General features: G+C 39.4%; 1 protein-coding gene across 1 annotated transcript in view; it reads left to right on the top strand.

Annotated features, from left to right (window-relative positions):
• The window catches only part of pcyt2 (phosphate cytidylyltransferase 2, ethanolamine), a 42,872-nt gene extending 31,083 nt beyond the window's left edge, over positions 1 to 11,789 (top strand). The window contains exons 11-13 of the mRNA XM_048554913.2: positions 2,223 to 2,288; positions 7,054 to 7,142; positions 10,286 to 11,789. Coding sequence (XP_048410870.1) covers positions 2,223 to 2,288; positions 7,054 to 7,142; positions 10,286 to 10,406 — 276 coding nt within the window. The 3' untranslated portion in view covers positions 10,407 to 11,789. The remainder of the gene's footprint in view (positions 1 to 2,222; positions 2,289 to 7,053; positions 7,143 to 10,285) is intronic.
• Positions 11,790 to 15,573: the final 3,784 nt, after the last annotated feature.

Raw genomic sequence — 15,573 nt, 5'->3', positions numbered from 1 at the left:
TTCCATACAACTGAATTTAGACTTTCTCAGATCCAAATAACTATTCAGGTTTGCAGCCAAAAACCTCTGTTCAAGAACTTTTAAACTAAACTCGTTTACACTGACCTACACCATTTAACCTTGTCAGGAGCATCTGTTATATACATTCAGTTTCAGCCAAGACTTCTACAGACTTGCCCCAAACTGAAACTGAAGAAGCTTTTCCCCTGCCCCCAACACCCTGTGGGTGTCTTCCTCTATCCAAAATAAAAATAAATCAATATTGACCTAAATTGAGAACCTAATTCACTGCTGTTTACACTGTTCATTTAAAATAAACCTGAATGTAAACAAATCCCTGAACTGTTTCTTTCAATTTTCTAAAAACAAATCATCATGCCTGCAGAAATACCTGAAATTTGATCATTAAAACCCAAATGTCATAGTTGAAAATATATATGAATCATGTTCTTTCCATCACAGTCCATACTGAGTCTCTGGTCAGTGCAATTCTAGTCAGTGAATACTGCATGCAATTCAGGTCTCTCTGCTTAAGAAGGAAACTTGAAAGGGTTCAATAAGGTTTTACAAGGCTATTGCGAGGATTGGAGCATTTAAGCTATAGTGGGAGGCTGAATAGGCTGGTGCTATGTTCCCTGGAGTGTCAGAGGCTGGGGGGTGACTTTATAGAGGTTTATAAAATCATGAGGGGGTTGGATGGAGCTAATAGCCAAAATCTTTTCCCCAGGGTAGGGGAGTGTAAAATTAGAGGGCATGGGGTTAAAGTGAGAGGGAAAAGATTCAAAAGGGACCTAAAGGACACCTTTTCACAGGGTGGTGCATGAATGGAATGGGCTGCCAGAAGAAGCGGTGGAGAATGGTTCAACTGCAGCATTTAGAAGTCATCTGGATGTAATACAAATGGGAGGGGTTGAGAGGGATATTGGCCAAATGTTGGCATATAGGACTAGATTAATTTAAGATACCTGGTCAGTATGGACAAGTTGAACCAAAAGGTCTGTTTCTGTGCTGTACAGCTCTATGACTCAAACAACTCAGCTGCCAATTGTCTTTGCTTTGTTCTCTTTCAAAAGCCTTAATTGACTCTACCTCATAAGACACCAAAATAATCAGTGATCATTGTTTCTTACTTGTTTTATAAGTGGCCACTTGTTTAAATTGTGAATCAAAGGCAGAATAAATAGAACATTTCTGAAGCTTCGGTACTTAAAAATATAAACTGAATATAATACGAACTGAAGTTATATCTTGATGAATTAAAATTGCGCAACTATCTCTTTGTTTTGATAAACCTCAGTATTGTACTTTGACAAGATACAACACCATTTAGTGGTAACTTTCTGATACCCTTGAATGTTTGCTGTGGTGGGGTGTGTGTGTGAGAGAAAGGGAGGGCAAAATAAAATCAGTTTTCACTAAATTTAACTCTGGGTTTATTTTGATAATTCTCCCTGTTAGAAATGTACCTTGCTTGTCTGTAATCTGAATGACAGTATGGATTTTCAATAGTGGATCAGGAAATTATTCAATTCATTGTCTAGAGAGTCCTTGTTCTATAAACTCAAATTGCTTTAAAACTAAACGAAAACGCTCTGAAAATCATGGAAATATTGAACAGGTCAAACAGAACAATAAAATTTTAATGTTTCAGATCAATGGCCTTTGGACAAAATTAACCTATTTTTCTAATCAACCTGTTCAGAGATGTACATCTCTGGAGCAGTCTGAGCTTGAAGCTGGGCCTCCAGGTTTACGGTCAAGGATTGATTTTACCTTTGTTCCCTTAGTTTATGGAGATGATCAACCTGCACCTGGCCACTGTTAAATAACATTTGTTATTCATTTCTGTACAGTGTGCAACTTAAGATGCTTTGTGATACTCCAGGCACTTCGCCTGCCAACAGTTACTGTGATCGAATGTCCATCAGTTGATAGCATAAGAGATCAACCAGTACCCTTGCATGATGTTTAAAGTCTTCAGGATAGAGGAAAAAAGGCTGAAATGGAATGTTAAAAATCTCATTTAAAACAAACACCCATTTTGATGATCTGAAAATATTTTTTGTTTTTGAGGTTTAAGGGGGAAAGAAATGATTACTGACATCAAAGACTTGAACCTTGAAGCTGAGCCATATCCAAGCTGTTTTCTGTTGCTTATTAATCTATTCAGTATGAAGTGATGAATGAGCTTTGTGAACTGTTTGTTAATATTTTCTTTCCAGGTTGACTTGGTTTGTCACGGAAAGACAGAAGTAATTGCTGATAAGGATTCTTCAGACCCATATGCTGTAAGTTAAGATTTGTCACCCGAACTCTTGTACACTTACAAAGCTTGTAATAGATATGTTTCTTTATATGGATGAAAAATTTGTTGCTTGAGGATTTTGATGATTCTGACATCACAGAAATCTGGTACTTTAAATAATGTTCAGACCTTAGGGACTCACTTAATGTATAAAACGAGCCCGAACTGTCAGTCACTGAGAATAAGAACTGACTGTGGAACATTAATTGGAGGACCTGTGATCGTGGGAGATCCTCCTGCAGTCGCAAGTTACATTTCCCCCATGCCCACTGCTCCAGTTCTTCAAATCACATTAGTGCTGCTCCTCCAGAAGCAGAATCTGTGATTGGACATTGAGGTGCAGTCATTGTAGTTGGCCTGCTGTCACCATACAGGAATCTTTTGGATTCACATATACCAATTGCTTTCTGACCAACTGTTGGTTGAGGAGTCTGACTTAATTTAAAATGATCTTTTGGGGGGTAGTGGCTGAGTAGAAGGAATAGAGGGAGTGTCAGCCTGGAATATCTTGATCAGTAATTCGCAGGAGCCCCTTGCCAGCTTTGCACCAGCCGAGAGTGGGCTGTTAACCAAGCAGATGGTGCCAGGGTTCTTGGCTGACTTTGTACCGACCCAGGTGAGTTGCAGGATATAATTCTGAAGGGAGGTGAGAAATGGAGAAAATTTGTAGATGTCTCAGTTAGTGGAAAGATTGAGAGTGCTGGTGCCGTAACACAACCTGCCAGTCAATAAATGGAGATCTGGGCCTTCCGTTGAGGAGTCTGTCTGTCTATAAACTGTTCCAATTGGTGTGAAAGAACCCTGACAGGTCCATGATATTCCTCATTATCTAGGCTCTTGCTGGGTGCAAGCGGTACATTGACAATTGCCACCTGCATTTTGGGTACTTAATGTTAGCGCATTTTACATTTCCATGTTTGATGCTTTTCATATACTTTGGACGCTTTTAATGTTTTTGATTTAAATGATTTTTTGAAGCATCAAACCTGCTTGATCCCTTTCAACAAAAACTGTAAAGCTTGTTTTCTAGTCTGTGCATAATCTTGAGTTTTCTGAAAACCAAGTTCTTGTACATAAGGCAAGTCTTGGTTCTTTCCATGATCAGTACCATAATTTTTAAAACATCTGACATTGCTGTTTAACCAGTTCCTTCAATCAGCTAAGATGTTTTTGACCTTCTAAGTGACAAAGTGTGAGTAGCATGCGTATATGCTATTTATCTTCATTGTAGTAATCTAAGAATATTTTGAATGTTAATTTGTCCTGCTTGTAAAATAGACCAAGGTTTGTGAGAAAAGCAAATCTAACATAATTTGAGCTTCTTAAATTTCTTGTTAGCTTCTAAAGATAATTGTGAATCCAACATGAACACAATTTATTAACAATGATCGTCTCCATTCTACCAGTCACTTATCTATATGCATCTTGCACATAGTATTTGATCATTCAACTCTTGAGTCTTAACAGTTGACAATCTGTGTAAAATTGATCAAAAAGATTTAGTGGGACAGCATCTAATGCTTTGTGAAGGTAGTTGCTAATTTTGTAATTGTGTTCTGCGTTGCAAGTTTTTCATACACGAAGTAGCCATGATCTACAAACAGCCATTTCTATGTTATCAATATCTTGCATGATTTTTTAAAGATTAAATTGTGAACATTCATTAATTTGCAATAAAATTGAAAGTTTACTTACAGCAATAGTATTAGGATGGTTGCAGCTGTGGAGAATAAAGATGAAGGAAAAATGCTGCACATCTCCAGTCACACTTTTTTTGACTTGAAAGGCATGGATGCAAATAATTGATTATTTGATGGATTTGAGTTGCTCCCTTTAATGCTTAGGATCTGTTAAAAGGCAAGCCAAGCTAGGACATTTTACAGGGAAGGATTTATTAAGTTTATACTAACAGATGACCTTGAAAGTTCACCAATGTGTTACATGTACCATTGCATTGAATCCTGAAATGCTGAGATAAATTGTGATTTTCATGCAAATGGACTAGAACTCAAGTAGGAGAGTTGATGGTCTCATGCTATTATCGCTAGACTGTTAATCTATAAACTCAGCTCATGTTCTGTGGACCTAGATTCAAAGTTGAAATCAATTATTGAAAAATCTGGAATGTTTACCATGAAATCACTGCTGGAAAAGCCCAGCTGGCTCACGAATGTCCTTCAGATAAGGAAATTGCCATACTCACCTTGTCCAGCTTACACGTGGCTCCAGACCCACAGCAATGTGGTTGACACTCAACTACCATATGAAATGTCCTAGCTAGCCACTCAGTTGCATCAGTCGCTACAAAGTCCATGTGGATTGCAGCAACTCTGGAAGGCACCTCTCATGGGCAACAAATGATGGCCAGCTAGCAATGCCCAAGTCCCACCAGTGATTTTATTTTAAATTCATCCTATCAGGCCTTCTCCAGCATTTAATCTGATCACAACTGATCAGTGCCTTTTACCTATACAACTCTGGCCAACAGTCTTGATGCAATAATGGAAGATAAATGCAAAACTAATGACTCGGATATTGCAAGACAAAATATTTTGTCTGCTGCACTCTGGCAAGGTTGGGAGAGCTCATAGTTGGGAGGTCTGTTGTAAATCTGGAGTTCTGTTACACAGTTATGAGGAAGCTAGAATAGGTTTTTAATGCTCAAACCTTGTCTTGGGTAACTATTAATCTTAAGTGAGTTGGAACCCTTTGAAACCTCACCTGAAACTTTTTTATTTTTCAGGATTCCAGGCAGTTCCCCTATGCCTGGAATCCTCAATCAGAAGTTTTAGTTCCCTTAGTCAGGTGTCAAGAATTCCACGTGGTCTAGATGCAACTTCTTTCCAGGGTATTCCAATAGCTGTCTGTCCACTGGAATGGCCAAGCCATTATTTCTAACTTCATCCACTTGAAGTTACATTAAAAATAATCAGCATTTGTGTCAAATTAAAGTACTTTAATGTTTAATTCCTTGTCACAAAAATGTGTCAGCTCTCATTCCTGGTGTTGCTTTTATTCTTTCTCCCCCTTGAGAGAGAGAGAGAGAGAGAGAGAAAATATTGCAGGGATCTGGAGGGTGAGATTAGCTGAATTGTTCTTGCAGTCACTGGGCCAAGTGGCCTCTCTTTTGTGCTACATCTATTTACTAATTCTATGGTAAGTTATATGGCCATTAGTTTGGTGGAAATGGAGCCAAAGAGAATTGTGCACAAGCTGGGCTCACAAAATGAGGAGTGGTAGAAAATTTATGCAGGTTCAGGCCAGAGGAGGAACTTTGGCGTGGTAGGCCAGAAGAGACTGAAGGACACAGTTGAGATAATTGAACAGATGGTCGCCATCCCTTGGGGAAACTTCAGTCCACGATCGCCCCCTCATGCCTATTGGAGGTGAGTTATGGAGAGGTTTAGGAAGATGATTGGTAATGGAGATAAGAAGTCTGAATTATCTTCACTACAGCTCCAATCTGAAATGTAGAGTGCAAGGTAGAGCTTACTATAGTCCAGCTAGATCTGGTGTTTTTTTTTTAAATGGGGCAGAATTAGTTGTATTTCGTTATGCTCCCTGTGGACTTAAAGGACTCAAAAATAAAGACTTCATAGTTAGAGTGGAAGCAAGTAACTATTTTACTGGGGATCAGGCCATTGATGGCAACAAGGAGTGATTGAGAAATTGATAGCTGTAGGAGTTTTGCAGACATCAAAGTATCACATTTGGGAGTTTGAAACTTCTCCGAGACGTTAGAATGAGGTTTTCCAAGGTGGTCTCTGAATGCTTTGTTTTGGGTTAGAATGAGTAATGTAGAATGCAAGGGCAAACTTGTTCAACCTGGTCACTAGGCAGCAATTTTTCTTGATAAATAAGTCTATTTTCCAGTCCAGGGATGCTCAAACCTAACTGGCAACTATTGAATAAAATTGAAAAATTTTGAAATTCTTCTATTTGTACTAACTATTCAGCATATCCTTTATTGCTCTTCAATGTCTCCAGCTAGCCTTTCCAGGAAAAAAAGTATTAGAACGTGCTTTTTAAGAGTTTCATTGTATATCTCTGCTGTTTTCAGCTCTGCAGTGTAAAGTGAGTTTTTCCAAAACAAAACTTAATTTATTAAGCAAGTGGAGCTGATTCTGCTCTTTGGAAGAACCATTTCAACGTTGTACAAATATTGAATGTTAAGAACACTTAGCTATTTATACACAGTACCAGATTTTTCCAGCTGCTTACTAAGAACTGCTAATTTTGGCAATCTGTAGCAGCAGTTTCCTTGCATATCAATCAAAATCTGGGACAAACTGGTCAGTAGCTACTTTCACCATGAGTTAAATTTGAGCTAAATATTTTGTGTATTCTGCTGATGTTCCATTATGCAGGCACAATAAACTGTACTTTAACTGATTTTCTTCTTTTTTGAATCCCTGTAGCATGTTCCATATTTTGACCGGATGTGGAAAGAAGTACTTATACAGGCATTTTATTTTTTACTTCATTCAAGTTCATGTCAAATCAGTGATTTACTTTTAAACCCAAATGTCTTGATCTAGACCATATTTCTGTATTCTTGCTGCAGACGTTTTTTGCCACGTAAGAAAAATGCAAGAGGTATTAAGTGCTTGATATTCCAACAGGAATGAAGATGCCCAACAGTAGTTTTAATAAAGATAAGCAATAAGTTCATTACTTTTTAAGTTCTTAATTGTTTAACCTATTTCTTGAGTGTTCAAGCTTTTCATTGTGTTTTACCCTTGCTGCAGGAGCCTAAACGACGTAACATCTTCAAATCCATCAATAGTGGGAATGATCTCACCACGGACCACATTGTCCAAAGAATAATCAAGAACAGGTGGGAAAACGTCCCTTTTGAATAGACTAAACCTCCTATAAATGTATCAAGGAGATAGCCTAGACACTAGTGTTTCTTATTTAAGAGCAAGTGTAAGATCTGTGTTCCAGAAGTAATTCGATTGGTCACTCTTCTCGGTTTTAAGCAAAACACACTTTTTTGTTTGTAATCGTAACACAAGTAAAAATAACAAACAGCGGAAAGAACAATTGGTATAACTTTAACTCTGTTGGAAAATTGAACAGAATTATAGATTATTTAACTACTAACCAGCACTATCATAACATCCCATAAACACACACTTGGCAAAGGCAAAGTCAATAAAATGGATTTTCTGCTGTCAGAATTGCATGTGAGACAGAGAGCCCAGGCTTTTAGCTGTATCAGAGAGAAAGATGGAGCTGCTTCTGCAACCAGCTTCAAAACCCAGCAGCTAGTGAAACCCTGGTTCTGTGGGAGCCTGACTCCACCCATTCATGCTGCTTCTACCGTTTGAACACTTTTTTTACATGGAAAAAGGCCTCACAAGCTGTTTAGTTAATTGGCTTGAAAGATCCAGCTCAATGCCCATGGCTCAAAACCTGTGTTCAAAAATGGATAAAAACACCTCTAAAAGCCATAGTATCATCACATTGTCCCTTTTCCAATCTCATTGATTATCTTCCCTTTTTATCTCACTCTCTCTGTCTTGCCTGCCCTCTCTCCATCTCTCTTTCTTTCTTAACTCAATGTTTAATTCTGCTATCATCCCACAGCCCTTGAGGTTCTGCTGCAATTTATCTTCAGCTCTGCAGCATTTGCACTTCCTCAATTTATCTTAAGGTAGTGTTGAGGAAGCGGGAAGGTTGCACAACTATTTGAACAGCGTAGGAGAGTGGCAAAAGGAATACAATATGGGAAAGCATGAGGTTATAACTTTGGTAGGAAGAACACCAACATAGACTGTTTTTATAGATGTGGAAAGGCTTGGAAATCTGAAGCACAAAGGGACTTGGAAGTCCTAGTTCAGGGTTCTATTAAGATTAACATGCAGGTTCATTTGGCAATTAGGAGGGAAAATGCAATCTTAACATTCAATTCAAGAGGACCAGAATGCAAAAGCACAGACATACTGCTGAAGCTGTATAAAGCACTGGTCAGATCGTGTTTCAAAAATTGAGCAGTTTTGGGCTCCATATCTGAAGAAAGACGTGTTGGCCTTGGACGGAGTCCAAATGAGAGTTATAGGAATGATCGTGGGGATGACTAGCTTGACATGAGGATTGGTTGTGGATCTGTACTGGATAAGGATGGGGGGAGTTGGGACTTGACTGAAACTTTCAGGAGAGTGAAAGGCCTGGATAAGGTGGACGTTGGGAAGATATTTCCACCAGTTGGAGAGACTAGTCCTGAGGGCATAGCCTCAAGAGTGAAGGAATGATGAGGAATTTCTTCAACCAGAGTGGTTAATCTGGAACTCCTTGTCACAGAGGGCTGTGGAGACCATGTCACTGTGTATTTAAGCCAGAGATAGGTTCTTGATTGGTAAGGGGATCAAGTGTGACTGGGAGAAGGAGGGTGACTGGGCTTTTGAAACATAACAGCCATGATTGAATGGTGGAGCAGACACACTAGCCCAAATGGCCTAATCCTGCTACTATAGCTTACAGTCTTACGGAGGTTAAAACTGAAGCATATTGTTGGGGAGAGTTAAAGGGAATTTCGCTTCTACCGAATCGATGGTGTGCATGTCCTTGGAGGAAAATAGTTGATAGGAGCTTGAGGAACCTTTTTGCTTTAGGAATGCATTATGTACCTGCCTTATTATTGTTTGAATTTCAAAGGGGGGAAAAAAATTTAAAATACAGCCATTTAAATGTTTGCGTGGCAATTTCAAAACTGTTGGAATTACGGGTGGAGCTGAAGGAGCACAGCAGGCCAGGTAGCATCAGGGGAGCAGGCAAGTTGACATTTCAGGTCAGGACCCTTCTTTAGAAATGGGGGAGGGGGAAGGGAGCTCTGAAACAAATAGAGAGGGGTGGGGCTGGGGAAGGTGTGTGGGATGGTGATAGGTGAGTGCAGGTAGGCAGTGGTGGGGATTGGGGTGTAGAATCTCTCCCACCTGTCTGCTCCTCCCACCTCACTGACCATTCCCCACCACTGCCTACCTGCACTCACCTATCACCATCCCACCTACTTTCCCTAGCCCACCCCTCCCCTCTCTCTTTCAGAGCTTCCTAAACCCTCCCCCACTTCTGAAGAAGAGTCCCGACCCGAGACATCAACTTTCCTGCTTCTGTGAGGCTGCCTGGACTGCTGTGCTCCTCCAACTCCACACTGTTATCTCTGACTCCGGCGTCAGCAGTTCTTACTATATTTGCTGTAATTGTGACATTTTTGCAGCTCTTGCAATGTTTGATGAGAAAACATAGTCTGTTTTGTTTCAGTAGCTTTTTTGTTTGAAGCAAATCTGAATCTTTATGCTCCAGCTATGTGCCCAAATCTGGCTCATTTGTAATAAAATGCACTGAAGAATGTTTCACTTAGTCCAAATATCTCTTGCTTGGGCACAAATCCATGCATCTAACGCTTAAGCATTCCAGCAAAAATGGCAATTACTGTGACAAATGTCAAGAATATATTTTCTTTGCATCTGTGTAGCTATATAACTTTTAGATTATAGACTATAGAATCCCTACAGTGTGGAAACAGGCCTTTTGGCCCAACAAGTTCACGCTGACCATCAAAGCAACCCACCTCACCTCTGCATCCCTGAACGTTTGGAGAAATTTAGCATGGCCAATCCACCTAGCCTGCCCATCTTTGGACTTTGGGAGGAAACCGGGACTCCCGGAGGAAACCCATGGAGACACGGAGTGAATGTGCAAACTCCATACACATAGTCACCCGAAGGTGGAATCAATCCCAGGTCCCTGATGCTGTGAGGCAGTGCTAACCACTGAGCCACCTTGCCAATGGGGACAAGGAAGTAACTTGATGAAGATGCCTATTTCTCAACAAACACAGAATCCTTTGAGAAAAATAAACTAAAATTTTTGCAGGTGTCACCTTAAGATGCATTCTGAATTCTATACCTGCAGCAATGGCTTATTTATTCAATATCATCCTTTTCTAAACAATATTTGTTTTATTGCTACTGACAGGTTACAGTTTGAGGCAAGAAACCAAAAGAAAGAAGCTAAAGAACTGGCAGCAATAGAAGCCATCAAGAAGAGATGTGATGAACAAACAAAAGGAATCCTAGACCCAAAATCTAGTGAATAGTTCTAACCATGCACAACTGCCGACTTATACCAGTACACTTCATTTAATGAATGGTCTTTCTTCAGCACTGTTTGTTCTATGTTTACTAGAATTTTGCATTTTAGATTTGCAGTGGGTTTAATTGATGAACCTTTAAATATTTTTAGTTAACAGGATACACTAAGGGGTAGTCTGTACTTTGAGCAACTGAACTGGCTGCTTGTAAATATACATATAGTATTTACAGTGTAGTGCTGTAAAAATGTAAGTATATAATTTAAAAAATTATATATTCTATTTGCATTTAATTGACCTGCAAAAGGTCTGATAACGTAGACTTTACAAATATCTATTATACTTTTTGGTGATTTGGATTTTATGTATCTATCATGCTGCTTTTCTATTTATAAAGAGATTTTAAGGTGCAATTAAAACTGGAGCAATTTTGATGTTTACTAATGTCAAGAAGATTTTGCTTTGAATTTGAAATAGTGAGCCATGGTTTATTTTTAGCTTCCTCTTCACCACTGAAGATGAGACCATTTAATTCTTTGTCAACTCCCTACCCATCTTCACCCCCCCATCCCTGCCCAAAAGAACACCTTACTACCACCTCCAGCAGTCAAACCTCAATTTAATGTATTAGTGCTTCCTTTATCAAATCTTTTCCTTTAGCATGGCTGGTAGTGATAATTACTTCTGGGCATAATGCATTCTGGCAGCAGTTTTATTTCCTGGGACCATAAAAGTCTGCAGTACGTACTGTGTATCACAATTGCCTCATGCACAATTAATGACATAAAGCAATTGAAATTTAAATTTTAATTCCACTTATCAGCAGTTTAAAAGAAGAAAAAGTTCAAAGTTAATTTTTTCCAACATGTTCTGCATCAACGCTATACATGTGCAAAAGAATTTGGACTAAATTTCTAGCTTTTGAATCTTTGCTTGAAATTATGGGGAAAAAAAGAATTTTCCTTAAATATTACACAGCACCCTCAGTCCCTATCTCATTGAAATAACCAATGGCAGAATTAGTAAAATTGGGAGCCAGTGGCCTTTGAAATGGACTCAATTGTGTAATAATGGTTAGAGCATCATGTCTAACATATGCTAATAATACTACTGTTGTATTTTTCTTCATACTTCTAGGAAGTGATTTTTTGAAAGGTTGTTTAAATTTTAATAGCTGCTTACTGTTATTTTTAATCTTCTGAACTATTTTGTGCTATATATAAATACTCTATTTTGTGTTAACCTTGAACTTGTTGCAGTTTTAATGAATGTATATTGTGGCAAACATCTGTAGAACTTTTTGAATTCACTGTCTGCTTCTCTCCAATGGTGCATTAAAACATGGCTCAGTAACGTGTGCTGATGTAACAAATAAATCAGTGCACAAGTTGTGGTGTGTGCGACAGCAATGTGCTGACTTGAGAAGAATTGGAACTATTTTAACTTCATTTTCTCTTGGCCTTTTGTTACTCTTCCTTTTAAGGTACCTTATTTCATTTTTAACTTTGTTTTTTAAATTTCACTTTTACCTGTCTTTGTCTTAAGTTGCAATCACCCAAGAATATCCATGCCATTAGACTGCCAGTGAATTAAAGATCTTGGTATCTGGGGAAATGGTACAGATGGATAATGCTGGCATAGGGTATTGTGCTAACTCTAGAACATTGCTATAATTAGATTGTATTATGAAGTATGTATTTGTTGCTTCGGACACTTCTATGATTTAACTACAATGTTTCAACCTTCTGAAAGTTGAAATTTGTAACAGGGAATGTCATGATTGAAGATGATTGTTCTCACTAACAAGATAATCCTTTGCCAGTGATCAAGAAGCTCATGAAAAGGCACATCTGTTGTCATAAGTTTCTAAGTACTTGGCTTGGACTTCAGTCAACATCAGAACGGATAGGAATGTATTCTGTAGTACAGGCTGACCTTGACATTTTTAGTATAGTGTTGAAAACTAGAGAGAAGGGAAGTAGAGACAGACAAACTCTGGATTACAGAATGAATTTGCTGTGAAACTATCCCTCTTTTCAATCATTGAGATACAACAGACATTGAAGCTGACCGTTCATTTCGCTCAGCACATCCCTTATTCAACCATTACTGTCAAGCCAGGGGATTAACTCTAGCTCAATGGAGATTGCAGAGGGGGTATCGGGATCAGCATCAAGCATTCTGAAAAATGAGGTGTCAACCTGGTGAAGATACCAAACAGCATAAGCAAAAATGATAGAATTCAGTGAGCCCATAACCAACGAATCAGACTTAAGCTCTGCAATCCTTCCACATCCTGTCGAATGGTGGTAGACAATTAAACAACTCACCGGTGGAGGAGGGCCCACAAATGCCCCCAACATCAATGATGGAAGAGGTCAGTGAAGAAGATAAGATGAAGAATTCATAAGTCTTCAGCCAGAAGTACCAAGTAGATTTTCCATCTCCCTCTTCCACTGCTCCCCAGCATTACAGAAGCCAGCCTTTGGCCACTTCAATTTACTCCATGATATGAAGAAATGTTTGGGGGCACTGGATGCAGCAAAAGCTATGAGTCCCAACTTGGTACCAGCAATAGTGATGAAGACTTGTGCTCCAGAAATTGCCACTCCCTAGCCAAGCTGTTCCAGTACAGTTACAACATTGACACCTAACCAATTATTGTGGAAAATTGCCCAGTTATGTACTGTACACATCAAGCAAGACAAATCCAACCCGGCCAATTACTGCTCCATAAGTCAGCCTTGATCATGAGTAGAATGATGTAGGATGTTACCAACAGTATGATCAAGCAGCTCCTGCTTAGTGATGCCCAGTTGGGTTTGACCAGGAGTCGCTCAGCTCCTGACTTCATTAGAGCTTTGGTTCAAACACTGACAGAAGAGCTGAATTCCAGAGGTGAGGTACTAAAGCAGTTCATCGTCTTTTAAATCATTCATGGGATGTAGGTGAGACTAGTTGGCCAGCATTTATTGCCCATCTCTGGTTTCCCTTGAAAAGGTGGTTGTAAGCTGATGCCTTGCACCACTGCAGTCTACCTGCTGTGGGTTGACACACAATGCAGTTAGAGGGGCAATTCCAGGATATGGTCATGGGTCTGAAAGGTATTGTATAAGATTCTTTGGTGAATTTCCACAATGCATCCTGTAGATATTACACACTGCTGCTGAGTCTTGCTGGCTGGCCAGCATGGAGAGGAGGGAGTGTTTGTGGTTGTGGCACTAATCAAGTCAGCTGATTTGTCCTGGGTAATGTCAAACCTCATGAGTGTTGTTAGACCTGCGTCCATCCAAGCCAGTAGGGAGTATTCCATCACTCCTGAGTGTGTCTTGTAGATGGACAGGCTTTAGGGAGTCCAGAGATGGATTACTGCAATTTCACTTAGTAAAAGAAATAGCAATATATTGTTGCCCAGTCAAAATTTTGGAATTCCATCCTGGAGAGCATTGAGTCAATGCACAGCACTTGGATTGCAGCAATTCACGAGGCAGCTCATCACTACTTTCTCAAGGGCTACTAGGGATGAGCAATAAATACTGGCGAGTGAATCTCAAAAAAAAACTTTATTTTCAGTGTCTTAGTGTAGTCACCTCTTCTACCCGCTTTCAGGCCTGTTTACACAGTTTGCTTTTAGCACAGACTCTGCTATCCTCGCTTCCCTTCTGTCCTGGCTTACCATCTTTAATCTCCTTGTTCACCCTTCATATCTGAGTTCCATCTCCATTTTTCTGCTCCCACCACCCCGACATTATCATCAGCATTAAAATCAATCTGCTATCAGTTCTTACCCCATGTGCTGTCAGACTTGCTGAGTTTTGCTAGCGCTTTCTATTTTTGCTTCTGGTTACCTACACAAGTTGATAAGTTTTTGTTAAATATTACCTCCTTTTAACAAAGTTATGCTGTCTGTACCTGATTAAATCTGGTCTTCCCAAGTGCAGATATGATCAATCTGTCCACCTGTGAAGAAGTTAGACAGCCTCTGATCTGTGATTTCTAATAATGGGTCAATATTAGCAGTCCATCACTCATCTTGAACCTCACTTGTGAGAAAGGGTTTGAAAATTACTGCCAGAAATCCCATATATCCCCTCCTTTCACTCTCAACTGTCTGGATATTTCATTTGTGCCTGTAGATTTATCCACTTTCAAGGCTGCTTAAGTCTGTCTTTTTACTATCTCCTGTCAGGTAATTTCTAATATTTCATAAGCTTTTTACAATTGAATTTTCAGTAATGATGTCAATTAACCAGTTTTTGCTGTGTCCTAAATAGGACCAACTGTTTCAGAAGAAGAAGAAAGTATTGTATTTATCAGCACATTCAGACTAGTACATTTCCAATGGCATTCAGTTCAGCCTTCATCTGAGCACTTCATTGAAAGCCTTTGTATTCTCTCTACTTCCCTCTCCTCTCCTTCCGCCCCCGCTCCGACCCCATATCTAGCACATTGTTCTATGAGGCAATAGTCTTTGTCTCAATCAGATGTTTGGACTCTTGCACAGTGTGGAAAATTGGCTAGGCATGTCCTGTACCTAAAATGCAGTAAAATCCAACCTAGACAATTACCTTTGCATCAGTGTACTCTGGGTTATCAAGAATGTGACGGAAGGTGTCAGCACCAGCACTCTCAAGCAGCACCTGTTCAGTGTTACAGTGACAATGGCCAAACGGCTCTGATAATTAAACCAAAACACAAAGACCAATCTGCTATGATGGGAGTAGAGGTTCCCTTCTAATAATTATCCTCAAAACACAGAAGTTTGCCTTTCCCCTTGTAATCTAAGAGTGGTTAAAAGAAAGACGAACCCTGATCCAGTTTATAAATAACATGAAACTATTTAACCCTAACAATGAACAAATTAACAGAATTACTAACAAACCAAACAATTCCCCCCCGCCCTTAGACCACTAACTACCCCCAAACTGAACTAAATGCTACTGAAATGTCTTTCAAATAAACACAAGTTCCACTTGGACAAACCCAGTTTATAAGACAACAGTAAATTACAACTTAATCGCTCCAAATTCACTCAAAGAATGTGTCTTTCGGAAAGTTCTGGCTTCTCGGTTGATCATCTATCAGGAGCTTCTCTTTCTCCTGTTGTCTGTTTAATTTCTTCTATGAGAACTTTGAACTTAAGATGCTCTGGTACTAATGGTCTCGATGTGGA

The sequence above is a fragment of the Stegostoma tigrinum genome, chromosome 22, assembly GCF_030684315.1.
Source record: "Stegostoma tigrinum isolate sSteTig4 chromosome 22, sSteTig4.hap1, whole genome shotgun sequence".
In the NCBI taxonomy this organism is placed as follows: Eukaryota; Metazoa; Chordata; class Chondrichthyes; order Orectolobiformes; family Stegostomatidae; genus Stegostoma; species Stegostoma tigrinum.
The sequence above is the reverse complement of the archived record's forward strand: the minus strand, read 5'-3'. Positions and strand labels throughout refer to the sequence as shown.